The 12,975-nt window shown below is 40.6% G+C and overlaps 1 protein-coding gene across 13 annotated transcripts in view; it reads right to left on the reverse strand.

Annotated features, from left to right (window-relative positions):
- The window catches only part of ptprt (protein tyrosine phosphatase receptor type T), a 413,011-nt gene that overhangs the window by 94,216 nt on the left and 305,820 nt on the right, over nucleotides 1–12,975 (reverse strand). For all 13 annotated transcript variants that reach the window (XM_036949848.1, XM_036949853.1, XM_021568407.2 and 10 more), the window contains exon 13: nucleotides 1,556–1,592. In XM_036949848.1, the coding sequence (XP_036805743.1) occupies nucleotides 1,556–1,592 (37 nt within the window). The remainder of the gene's footprint in view (nucleotides 1–1,555; nucleotides 1,593–12,975) is intronic.

Genomic DNA, 12,975 nt, shown 5'->3' on the forward strand with positions numbered 1-12,975 from the left:
AAGTGTTCCTAATAGCATCTTCGGATCCATAAATCTATTTCAGAGGAATATTTTCGAGGTTTGATTCTCAGTGCACGTGAATGGGACATTGGAATGAAAGCATTGATATTAACCTTTGATTCTGACTGGAAGAAGAAAAATAGGAGATGGAGTAAAAAAAAAAATGTTTTTAAATGTTTGAACTTTGTGGGAGTTTTGATCCAAAATTAGATCTCTAAACTTTTACGATGTCCATATTAGGACAGCTTCAATCTCAGCAACATTGCCATGGTTTTTCAAATAGGAAACTCAAATTCCATGTTAACAATTATGACCCCCAAATTTCCATACAGATTCTATACAGTATTTAACTATCAAATACAATCATATTGAAATAATCAAGCTGTGTATTCGTACTAGAAGAGATGAAGGGCCACAAAGTTTAAAGCATGTATTTTCCAAAGCAGACATGCAATCAGTGTGTCTACAAGTGTAGACTCCAAACACGGTAAAGAGATCAATTCAGAACAGGAGCATGGTGAGAGAAAAGAACGGAAAAAATAGAGCCCACTGATGAGAAATATTTGACTTAAGACAAAAAAATTACGTGAAAATCAATAACTACATCAAAAGAATATTGTCTGTGCAAAAATGTATGTACAGTATGTCTAAAAAGATAAACAGCAACTTAAATTAGGGAATGGGAAGAAAATAAAACAGAATAATGAAATGGTATTCTCTGTGGGTGAACTGTTTTTTTCACCATCAATTACATTAATGGAGGTTGTCCTTCGATACTACTGATCCTTAATGTGTTCTTTTTATAAAGATGGTTTAGAGAAAATAAACGGAATGGAGAGAAAATGAAAAGCTGAACAGAATCTTGGAGTGTATAGATCGAAAAAAACCATGCAGGTTCAACACTGACAAGAGTTTGGGGCTTATGGTCACTTATACCTTTAAAATAGGGACAGTCTACTTCTATGCAGGTGTAGCGCTCCAAATACATACAAGTAACATTCATTGGGCCCAGTTGACTTGTTAAATATGCATCTCTTTGATTTCATTGCATTTAACAGTTTTACTAAATATGACCCTATGAGTATTTTTTTAAAGGTCCAATGCAGCCATTTTCAGCTCAATATTAAATCATTCCTGGGTAAAAAAATAAGTACCTCACTGTGATTGTTTTAAATTAAAATGGTCAAAAAGAAACAAAAGTAGGTTCTTAGTAAAGAGCAATTTCGCAAGCAAGAATTTTGCTCTGACTGTCTGGGAGTGGTGGGGAAACTGTAACTGGCAGAAAGGTTTGGAACTATCCTTCTTATTGGTCTATAAAACAATTTGCTGCCCGGTGATGTCACCATTCAGACCAAAACTCCATCCCACCACAAGCTGGAATTTCAGGAAGTCTTTTTAAACAGCTCTTATACTAAAAGAGCATTATCATAATTTTCACAGTATTATTCCAACCTCGTATAAAACACAATACATGTTTATTTCTACTGCACTGGGCCTTTAATCCATGAAGTAATGTATTTCCTATGCATGGGACATATTAAAAATGTTCTCATACCTTTAGTAGCCAGTCTCACACAGTTGATTTTGGTTTCCTGAAAAGACAGAGAGTTATTCAATTATATTGTCCCAACACAGTGATTTCCATCACTCTCCTCGTGTTCTAGTGTAGGAGTAGGCAACCCTGGTCCTGGAGTGCCGCAGGCACTTCATGTTTTTAATTTAAACGACCTGACCAGTTGTGTTGAATTTAGGCAAATCACTGATCTGATCAATTAGCTCAGTTGGTCAGGTGTGGTGTCTAGTTGGAACAAAATCCTACAGTACCTGCGGCATTCCAGGAACAGGGTTGCCTAACCCTGTTCTAGTGGATTTGGGATTGAAATAACAAGACAGCACAAGAGAAGAATGGGAATGGGTTCAGAAATCCAGACATTTCAGTCATAGTACTTCATACACTTCAAAAAACGATTGACCCCAAAAGCAGTGAGGGCATTTGCTCTCCAAATGGCATCTACTAGGTCAGTGGTGGTTCTCAATCTTTTTTGGTTACTGTACCCTCAATCACATTTTGCTCTGTTGGGAGTACCCCTTAAGTACCCCCTCATGTGCTGTTTACCAGTAGTCCTATGTTCTTATGAGTCTTCCCAAGTACCCCCTGTGGATAGCACTATCAATAATAGAGGTTAATAAGCAGAAGCTATGTAGTAAGTATTTAAGGCCATTTCCCCCTCTTCTCAGCAGCAGCACTTAAGCAGCACTTAAGCACTGACTATGTCAGCCAACCTCAAAACGTACCTCTTGGGTCTTTGCTTGTAGCTGGGTAGTTACCTTGTTGTTTTGTTTCGCTGTTGTTTCCTATTACTTTCCAGTCGTTACCCAGTTATTTAAGAACTGTACTTAAGCAATTATTATGTAACTTACTGGTCATGTCTTTGTAGTTTCACCATAGTTTAAGTGTACCTATGGAGCCTTGACACTATATTCTAAATCATATTTTCCCGTTACCATGACAACTACTATTACTTTCTTAATAGTTTCATCCAGTTGCTTTGTACCTTACTGTTACTTTCTTTAAAACTTTACTTGTATCTAAATCAGACTTAATACCATGCAACATCTCCCATATAGATGAACACAAGCACAAGTAATTAAGCTACTATTTATTGTTAGTGTAGCCGGTCTGGGCCTATGTGTGAATGCGCAGGCTACTGCACTCTGGGTTAGCTTCTGCATTGTGTTGTGGTGCATGTAGATTGACTGGACACAGGACACACTGCTGCCGGTTCTTCTGCTAGCTAGCTCTGGTCCGCACTACTTCTGGTCCAGGGCGTAGCTAGTAGCTAGCTAGCGCTGGTCCAGGGCTCTGGTCCAGGGCTCTGGTCCGAACTAATTAGCTCTGACCCAGGGCGTTCTCTAGAGATAAATCAGATCAAGCCCAAACTGTGCGATGTAGTAGAGACCGTAATCCATTGCTCATACTTGTCCGATCTGTGTGGGCATAGATCTGTATATAATGACAAGATGCTCATGTCTCCGCCCTAACAATGGGAGTTGTTGTCCCAACGGCTGGAAGGAAGGCTTAGGTCCAAAATAAATAAAAATCTAACTTTATTTGTCACATGCGCTAAATACAACAAGTGTAGACCTTACCGTGAAATGCTTACTTACAAGCCCTAACCAAAAGTGCAGTTCAAGAAGAGTTAAGAAAATATTTACCAAATAAACAAAAGTAAAAAAATTATATAAAGTAACACAATAAAATAACAATAATGAGGCTTATGACTTGGGGGTAGAAGCTGTTTAGGAGCCTTTTGGTCCTAGACTTGGCGCTCCAGTACCGCATGCCGTGCGGTAGCAGAGAGTCTCTGAATTTTTTGGGGGCTTTCCTCTGACACCACCTACTATATAGGTCCGTTATGGCAGGAAGCCTGGCCCCAGTGATTCACTGGGCCATACGTACTTCCCTCTGTAGTGCCTTACGGTCAGATGCTAAGCAGTTGCCATACCGGGCAGTGATGCAACCCGTCAGGATGCTCTCGATGGTGCAGCTGCAAAAAAAATTGAGGATCTGGGGACCCATGCCAAATCTTTTCAGTCTCCTGAGGGGGAAGAGGTTGTGTTGTGCCCTCTTCACAACTGTTTTGGTGTGTTTGTACCATGATAGATAGTTTGTTGTTGATATGGAGCACTCAACCTGCTCCACCTCAGCCCCGTCGATGAGAAGCATGCTTGATACTCTTTTTTCTGTAGTCCACAATCTTCTCCTTTGTCTTGATCACGCTGAGGGAGAGGTTGTTGTCCTTGCACCACACGTTCAGGTCTCTCATCTTCTCCCTATAAGCTGTCTCATTGTTGATCAGGCCTACCACTGTTATGTCATCAGCAAACTTAATGATGGTGTTGGAGTCATGCCTGGTCGTGCAGTCATGAGTGAACAGGGAGTACAGGAGGTGACTGAGCACTCCCCGTGTTGAGGATCAGCGTGGCGGATGTGTTGTTACCGACCTTTACCACCTGCGGGGCAACCCGTCAGGAAGTCCAGGATCCAGTTGCAGAGGGAGGTGTTTAGTCCCAGGGTCCTTAGTTTAGTGATGAGCTTTGAGGGCACTATGGTGTTGAAAGCTGAGCTGTAGTCAATTAATAGCATTCTCACTTAGGTGTTCCTTTTGTCCAGTGTGGGAAAGGGCCGTGTGGAGTGCAATAAAGAAAAATCATCTATGGATCTGTTGGGGTGGTATGCAAATTGGAGTGGGTCTAATGTTCCTGGGATAATGGTGTTGATGTGAGCCATGACCAGCCTTATGAAGCACTTCATGGCTACAGATGCGAGTGCCACGGGTCTGTAGTCATTTAGGCAGGTTACCTTAGTGTTCTTGGACACAGGGACTATGGACACAGGGACTCTGCTTGAAACATGTTGGTATAACAGACTCCGATAGGGAGAGTTTGAAAATGTCAGTGAAGACACTTGCCAGTTGTCCAGCACATGCTCGGAGTACACGTCCTTTTAATCCGTCTGGCCCTGCGGCCTTGTGACCTCTTTAAAGGTCTTATTCACATCGGCTGCGAAGAGCGTGATCACACAGTCGTCCAGAACAGCTGATGCTCTCATGCATGTTTCAGTGTTACTTGCCTCAAAGCGAGCATATTTAGCTCATCTCATAGGCTCGTGTCACTGGGCAGCTTTGAGCTGTGATTCCCATTGATTCCCATTTTCTTTATTTAACTAGGCAAATCAGTTAAGAACAAATTCTTATTTACAATGATGGCTTAGGAACAGTGGGTTAACTGCCTTGTTCAGGAGCAGAATGACAGATTTTTACCTTGTCAGCTCGATCTAGCAACCTTTCGGTTACTGGCCCAACACTCTAACCACTAACATACCTGCCGCCCCAGAACAGATGTTGAACACAGATACACATACTAAACGTGCAGCTCAATGAAACCTCATTAACAGGTCAATTGCCACGGTGGCAACTACCTTTAACTTAAATCCCTGGTATTGGTGGCAACTACCATTAACTACCGTAAATCCCCTAGATTTTGAGACCGAATGATCAGGAGAACGAAATGGAGGTGAATTGGACACATTCGGTAGCTCCACGAGTCCATTTTGCATCCCTTTGATATTTTAAGCAGAAAAAGCCTATCATATTGAGTGAAGTGCCCTTTAATATAGACCACATGGAAAATTAAATAAATATTTTTTTTTTATGTGAATAAAGACTTGCTAAAGTGCCAAAAATACTTTTAGGAAGGTTTTTACCAACTTAACCCCTACATTTCTCCATCATTGTAAAGCCCTAGTTATTTTCTTGCTTTGACAAAGTAATTTCTTAAGATGATTTATTTAATGTGATTAGTGATTCATTACGTCTGTCCCTCATTTTAAGGTCAACCCTGTTACATGTACTGAACTCTCACCTTTAATATGGTGATTTGTTTTTCAAAAGAAACAATTAACATAATCGTCAAATCAGTGTTAAAGCAGGTGACCTGTTTCTGCTCTCTTTGGTCATTTTCTTGTGTTTTGTGGTGGAAAATTGAGCGAGTCGAATATAACATGTCAACTCTATTATCCATAGATAGGCTAGAAATATTTAATTTAAAAAATGTTGTTAAGCTTACATTCAATTGCCTCTCCCCATTGCACACAACAAGCTTCCATCCCTCCGTCACAAGGAGATTTATGGTTGATTTAAGGTGAAAGCCTCAACCCTGTTAATCTAATGGAACTTTATTGGCATTTATTATAGTATTTTATTTTTAACCCTTTGAGATGGGAAAATGTTGAACATGTGCTCTTTATGACAGAATGTTCAAATAAGTTAAATTATTATGTTAAGTTACACTACCCAAAATGTACTGCACTATATCTGTGAGCTGTTGGCTATAACGCATGTGCCAAGAGTAGACACATTTTCACACATTTTCTATTTAACGCAACAGTTTTTGTGACAAAACTATCGGTACGTCATCACACATCTCATTTTTATCCATAATAAGTCCGTTTGGTGGAAAATTTAAAAAGTTATCTTTATGCAGATGTTTTCATATTGGCATGGAAATCTGTCGCCAATTGGATGGAAACCTTACTAGTGACAGATGTCTTGTAATAGTGTAATAATTACATTTTTCTTTGACAGACCCTTTATGAGTGCCCCTTTAATGTGTCTCTTTCTTGAGATAAAAGCATCTGCTTAGGTCCGAAAAGATCCACACTCCACACAAAAGCACAGGCATATACATTGAGTGTAGAAAACATTAACAGGTCACATAATAATAAATCACATTAAACCGTTATATAAGAGATTCTCCTAAATTTGAATTGTCCAATCATTTATACACTGAGTGTACGAAACATTAAGGGCACCTGCTCTTTTCATGACCAGGTAAATCCAGGTGAAAGCTATGATTATTGATGCCACTTGTTCAATTCACTTCAATTCACTTCAATCAGTGTAGATGAATGGGAGGAGACAGGTTAAAAAATTATTTTTAAGCCTTGAGACAATTTAGACATGGATTGTATATGTGTGCCATTCAGACGGGGAATGAGCAAGAAAAACATATTTAAGTGCCTTTAAACGGGGTATGGTAGTAGGTGACAGGCGCACCAGTTTGTGTCAAAAACTGCAATGGTGCTGGGTTTTTCACGCTCAACAATTTCCCATGTGTATCAAGAATGGTCAACCACCCAAAGAACATCCAGCCATCTTGACACAACTGTGGGGAGCATTGGAGTCAACATCCCTGTGGAACGCTTTCAACACCTTGTAGAGTTCATGCCCCGACGAACTGAGGCTGTTCTGTGGGCAAAGGGGGGAAGGGGTTCTTAACATTTTGTACACTCAGTGATACCATAACCCAGACACTGAACTTTGGGGGAGAATTGAACTTTGGGAGGAATTGCTTATGCCTATCCACCGCAATGCCATTTCACTTCTGATAGTCACATCAATTCAGCATCAGGGCACACTCAGCAGCCCTATGATTCCTGTATTTTTCTCTTTCCTTCCTCTTTCCCTTCGTCTCTGTTTCTCCTTCCCCCCCCTCTATTGCTCTCTCGCTCTCATCTCTCACTGGTGTGTAAACCTCCCACAGTCTGCCTTCACAAACCCAGCCTTGCGTGGAGCCCAGGGGAGAACAACCCATCGCCTGCCCCTTCGGCCTCAAATCATCCATCCACAGGCCCCCCACCCTATTCCAGCTCTGTGCACGCGCACACATGCACCCTCTTTATCTTAATCAGACACCCAGTGTGTGTATCCCCAAACTGGGCCAGGTCTGGAGCCTGTGGGCACAGGGGTGGAATTGAAACCCCACCTCAGCATCAAGCCAGCTTATAAAAGAAAAGGTGAGACAGATAGGAAGGGGAGGAAGGGGGGAGAGCAGTGGCCAAGAGCTGATAGAAAAACCTGGAAAATAGGGGGAAATAATAGTGGCGCTTGCCTATATCATTGAGATATTCTTGTTCCATTTCTATGACACAGAGAGAGAGGACATTTGGAATAAACTAAGATTTTAGGTTCTAAAAGCAACTCTTAGATTATCCTGATATGGCATGTGTAAGAATCCCTCAGAGATTAATTTATTATAGGGCAACTCCAACACTTTAACATTTAGGTTGTTACTATGAAGTATTTAGTGATGCCCTACATTGTTTTAGTGCACTTCTATGATTTCATGTCTATTGACTGTTTAGAATGGGCAAAACCGGAGTAGGATCCCCGAGATGACAAATAAAATAAATGATGGACAGTAATTTTCAGCTGTCGATACAACCCATCTGTAGTTTTCTGATCGTATTGGAACTCCTTGCTACTGAATATGTTGCTCTGGCTGTCTTGGTCTAATAACATCTGTAAATATTTTAAATAGGCACTCAAAAATCTATAGAATGATATTTATAGTCAGCTTACTCCAATATTTTTCTGTTGTTCAAGGATCAAACACCCATGATTCCATTCGGCAAAACCACCATCACCAACGAAGTTGCAGCTCCCTTGGCTTTTCCAAATAGCCTACATTTTCAAAGTTAAGAAACATCTTACTTTTATTTGTTCCAATAGGCCTACAGTGTTGTTGGGTGGTTGCTTCGACAGGTGCAAAGGCTGTATTTGGCTTTTAATGTTAAAACCACTTTATTTCAGATGCAGCAGGGTAAGCTACTTGGCTATCTAGCATTGTTAATGTTAGAATCAAAAGACACAGTCTTCAAATCATGAGAGACAGGATTCCATAGTGATTTGCCTTCATTTCATAATAAATGTGGTTCAGGCCTACATGTTATGTGGATGGTTGCTTAGGGATAGCCCTCTTTTTAAAAAAATCAAATTACACCTAAAATGACATACTAAATGTTGCTCAGGACCTGAAGCAAGGGTATGCATATTATTGGTACCATTTGAAAGGAAACGCTTTGAATTTTGTGGAAATGTGAATTGAATGTAGGAGAATAAAACACAATAGATCTGGTAGAAGAAAATACAAAGAAAAAACAACCGTTTTTTTCTACCACCATCTTTGAAATGCAAGAGAAAGGTTCCAGTTCTAGCCATCACTCTGGTTGAAATTCCGATGGTGTCCACAAGACGGCAGCAGTGTATGTGCAAAGTTTCAGACGGATAACTTGAAGTATGAGCGAACTACATGACATTTAGTGTGAAGTCACCCAGGTACATTTGGCAAATCATGAAGGAGACAGTTGCATTCATATTACATTTTTCTGCAAGAATATCGTCAAATCTGTATACTTGAACTTTTATTGAACTTTTCCATTATTAGTAGCCATATTACAAGTTAAACATTGTCAAAACAACCAGTTTTCATAACTCTGAATATTCGTATCATTTTGGTCCAAAAGGAAAAAGGCACACAGGTTTCTGTATACTCCCATAAAGCGCAGCTATTAGCTATCTAGCTAGCTTTGATTGACACCGATTGGTGCTTATTTGACAAAGATACAGTAGATAAAATGAAGACCGGCCGCGTCATCAAATTTGGTGTCCTATAGGATATACTACACCCCTAATGATATAGTGATGTCTGGTTACGTTCAAGGATCTCTGAGGAATACATACGAATGTGATTTGACTGGTTGAAACTATGTTTAGGGTTAGATTTTCACAGATTCCTTTCTTTGCAAATTGAACAAGTGATAATACAAAATCAATTGTGCATGTTATATGGACCTTTTTAGGATTTTAAAAATGATTTTATCTAACAAAATTAAACTTCATGTTATCTCTGGGACCCTTTGGATGATAAATCAGAGCAAGATTTCAGAATGTAAGTACACATTTCACCTTCAGAGGTGAATTTTTCAAACCTATCAATGTGAAAAAAGTGTTTTGTTGTAAGGAGCTCTCCTCAAACACTAGCATGGCATTTTCTCCCGAGTTCTAGGGCATTCTTGATAAGCATGCCCTCCATTTCAAAGCACCTGGCCAACCATCGAAAAAATGTTATGAAAGCCAGAGGAGAATTCCCCATTCACCATCGCTAACCTGTTTGACAAAACTTCTTATGCATGGCCTAGACCTGAAAGGAGGCAGCCATATGCAAAAGCTTTTTCACTGGGATGTTAATTAGCAAGCCACAACAGTATGAAGCAGTAATGTTAATAAAGTAGCGTTAATTTATAGTCTTATCCTGGAACGTTTTTTTTACAGGCGGTTGTTTAAATGCTGCTTGGCTGCGTTGCAGATGCTGGTCTCTAGTTGGAAGACATCTTGTGGCTAAGAGCGCTAGTCTGAGCTGAATACCAAGTCCCTGTGGTGCAGCTGGTTGAACCGCTGTAGGAGACACAGACATCCACGGTGTCCTAGAGAGCTCACATCACCAGTCTGTCTAAATTGTGGTCCGACATGTCCTAATTTAGCCTTTCCAGGAACTAACGGTAAAAAATTGCAGTGAAGCTACATTTGGTATACTGATTGATGTATTGAAATTACTTCATAATTACACCTTGTCCCTGAACAAAAACAAGAGACAGAATAAATAAAAAACATTAAGTTGACTAGCGACAACAATTGGAACCTAAAAGATACCCACCATGAGCACCCACTAAATTTGCCCAAAAGGCAAACAGAAGAAAAACCCACAACGAATTTAATGACAGGAAACAAACCAAAATGGTGGCACAAAACAAAATCAGATACAGGATAGTTTGTCTAAAAATCTAAATAGGAAGCACGAGCTAAAGGTGTTAACCCTCCACATCTATCGAGACACTGGAGCACTGACCCAGCCACTCTTAAATAGCACCTGGACCAGCAAAGGTGAAACATCTTCCCACTAACGAGATGGTAACCAGTACAGGTGACTAACGAGGTGACACCCATCGGTGTGCCCTATGTGCTAACGAGCTATAGGTGTTAAGTCCAACCTCAAAACACACATGGAAAAAACAAAATTTGTAATAGGAGAGAGGCATTGTGCTGTGAGATGTTGCTTTATCTGTTGTTTTTTCAAGCCAGGCTTGCTGTTAACTGTACCTCAGCATTTTCAAAGCCAACACTACTAGATGTTGGCCAAAAGCACAAAAAAAATGTTTTCATTCGCTCCTGGTGGTTGGTACCACAGGAAATGGAGTAGGTGTGTTGTCTCCTAGTTGTCAAGCCTCAACATCACATTCTGGGGGGAAACAACTGCCAAAAATATGACCAGTCAGTCAATATGGCCGCCCTCCTCGCCACTGCTGTGTAGGGCATCAAATCAAATGTTATTTGTCACATTCAACAACCGGTCTAGACAAACAGTGAAACGCTTACTTCTGGGTCCTTTTCCAACAATGCAGAGTTAAAGTCTGGTCACTGCGGCTGGTCTCAAGAAAGGAGCCTGGGGGACTTGATAGGCGAGGTAGGAGGGTTTCGAGTGCAATTGGCAGTGCCAGGAGAGATGGAGCTGAGGTATCAGCTGGCAGCTCGTCTGTACTGGGGGACAGAGCGTCCCTCTACCCGTCTCTCTCTCTCTCTTCCACTGTCTCTCCCACTCTCTTTCTCTCTCTCTCTCATACTACGTTTTTCACTCTCTCCCTCCTTCCCTCTTTCCCTGTCCAGACTTAGACTCTCCTCCCTAAGGCAATGCCATTTTTGTTGGGGAGCTTGGGTGGCATCACATAGCTTTGGAAAAGCCCACTCTGGCTCATTTGATGTGTACTCTTTCTAATTGGCACAATGGAAGGATGAAAGAATGGCATCTACAGGATGCCACCCATGAAAGAAGACTTGATGAGCAAACTAGGGGCTGCCATCATGCACAACTCAATCTCATTGGTATTTCAAGCTGTAGTAGAGGGTAAGGGAAAATGCACAGTACTGTCAGTATGTACATTACGCAGTCTCTTAAAAGATGGAGAGTATAAGTGAGCAACAGTAATCAACATGTTTACACTGAGCATTTACATTTGTAACACTGGCTAAATGGAAAAAATACTTACATGAAATAATGATGGGCTGCCGTACCTTGAAGCCACAGAGTGACAGTTAAGCTTGATGTAAAGCAAAAAAAAAAATCTGTTCTCTAACCTGAATTTAATGGGGCAAAGTATAATGGAAAATAGTCACATACTCGTCCCTCTAAAGGTTTCGACAGAGTAACAAATTACTGAACAAGAGAGGTGGAATAAATGCCTTATCTTTGATGGCAGGTCTAAACTACCAAGCTAAATCCATATTTTATGCATTACTTTTTATTTATTTATCTGGGTCATGGTCTAATGTTGTTTTGAATGTTCTCTCACTGAGTCTGAAACTCAGATTGAATTGACTGATATCCAATCAAATCATGAAGCCGATGTGACCAACGCTCAGGCAAGCTAAACTGCATTCTGGGAAAACTTGAGCGTTGGGAAGGTGCTGCTTGTAACGCCAGCTGATGCCCCTGCCAAACAAAGTCGCAGAGGTGGAAAATTATTTAACAGTCCTCTGGTCTTAACCTATTTTGAAATCCATTTTATAGTCAAATCTTGTTTTTCGATTAAAAAGAGCTGAGCCATACATATTTGCATGCTGTCTACGAAGAAGAACCTTTTGCCATTTTACTGTACATTCACTAGACTGATAGGTATGTATTATGTTAGGTCTGTTCTAGACACAGGAGCCTGCTGTGGGGAGGACGGCTCGTAATAATGGACGGAAAGGAGCAAATGGAATGGCTTCACCCACCTGGAAACCATGTGTTTGATGTATTTGTTGCCATTTCACTTATTCTGCTCCAGTCAATAGAACGAGCCCATACTCCCCAATTAAGGTGCAACAAACCTCCTGTGGTAATAGATCATATACTGAGTGTACAAAACATTATGAAGACATGCTCTTTCCATGACTTAGACTGACCAGGTGACCAGCTATGATCCCTTATTGATGTCACTTAGATTTTCTTGAGGCAGATTTTAGAATATTCACATGAAAATCTGTCGCCAATTGGATGGAAACCGAGTTAGTGAAAGACGTTTGAGTGTAATAATGAACATTATTCTTTGTCAGCCCCTTTATGAGTGCACTTTAAGTGCCATTGAACGGGGTATGGTAGTAGGTGCCAGGCGCATCAGTTGGTGTCAAGAACTGCACCACTGCTGGGTTTTTCATGCTCAAGCCATCTTGACACAACTGTGGGAAGCATTGGAGTCAACATGGGCCAACATCCCTGAGGAACGCTTTCGACACCTTGTAGAGTCCATGCCCCAACGAATTGTGGCTGTTCTGAGGGCAACTCAATATTAGGTACATTCAGTGTATATCATCTTAGTTGTATTTAAAAACAGAAATAGAGCGTGCATGCACCCCGTAGTAAATTACACCTTTAAAGACTGAAATTGATATGATTCAAGATAGCATGAAAAAATGTGGTCTTTCAAGATTCAGCACTGCACACAAAAGGTGAGTAATACTAAAAGGTTGAACATCTGTATTAGGGGTGTCATGATACCATTATCACAATACTACAATACTCAATGTCTCATGGCAAAAA

The sequence above is a fragment of the Oncorhynchus mykiss genome, chromosome 17 (genome assembly GCF_013265735.2).
Source record: "Oncorhynchus mykiss isolate Arlee chromosome 17, USDA_OmykA_1.1, whole genome shotgun sequence".
NCBI lineage: Eukaryota > Metazoa > Chordata > Actinopteri > Salmoniformes > Salmonidae > Oncorhynchus > Oncorhynchus mykiss.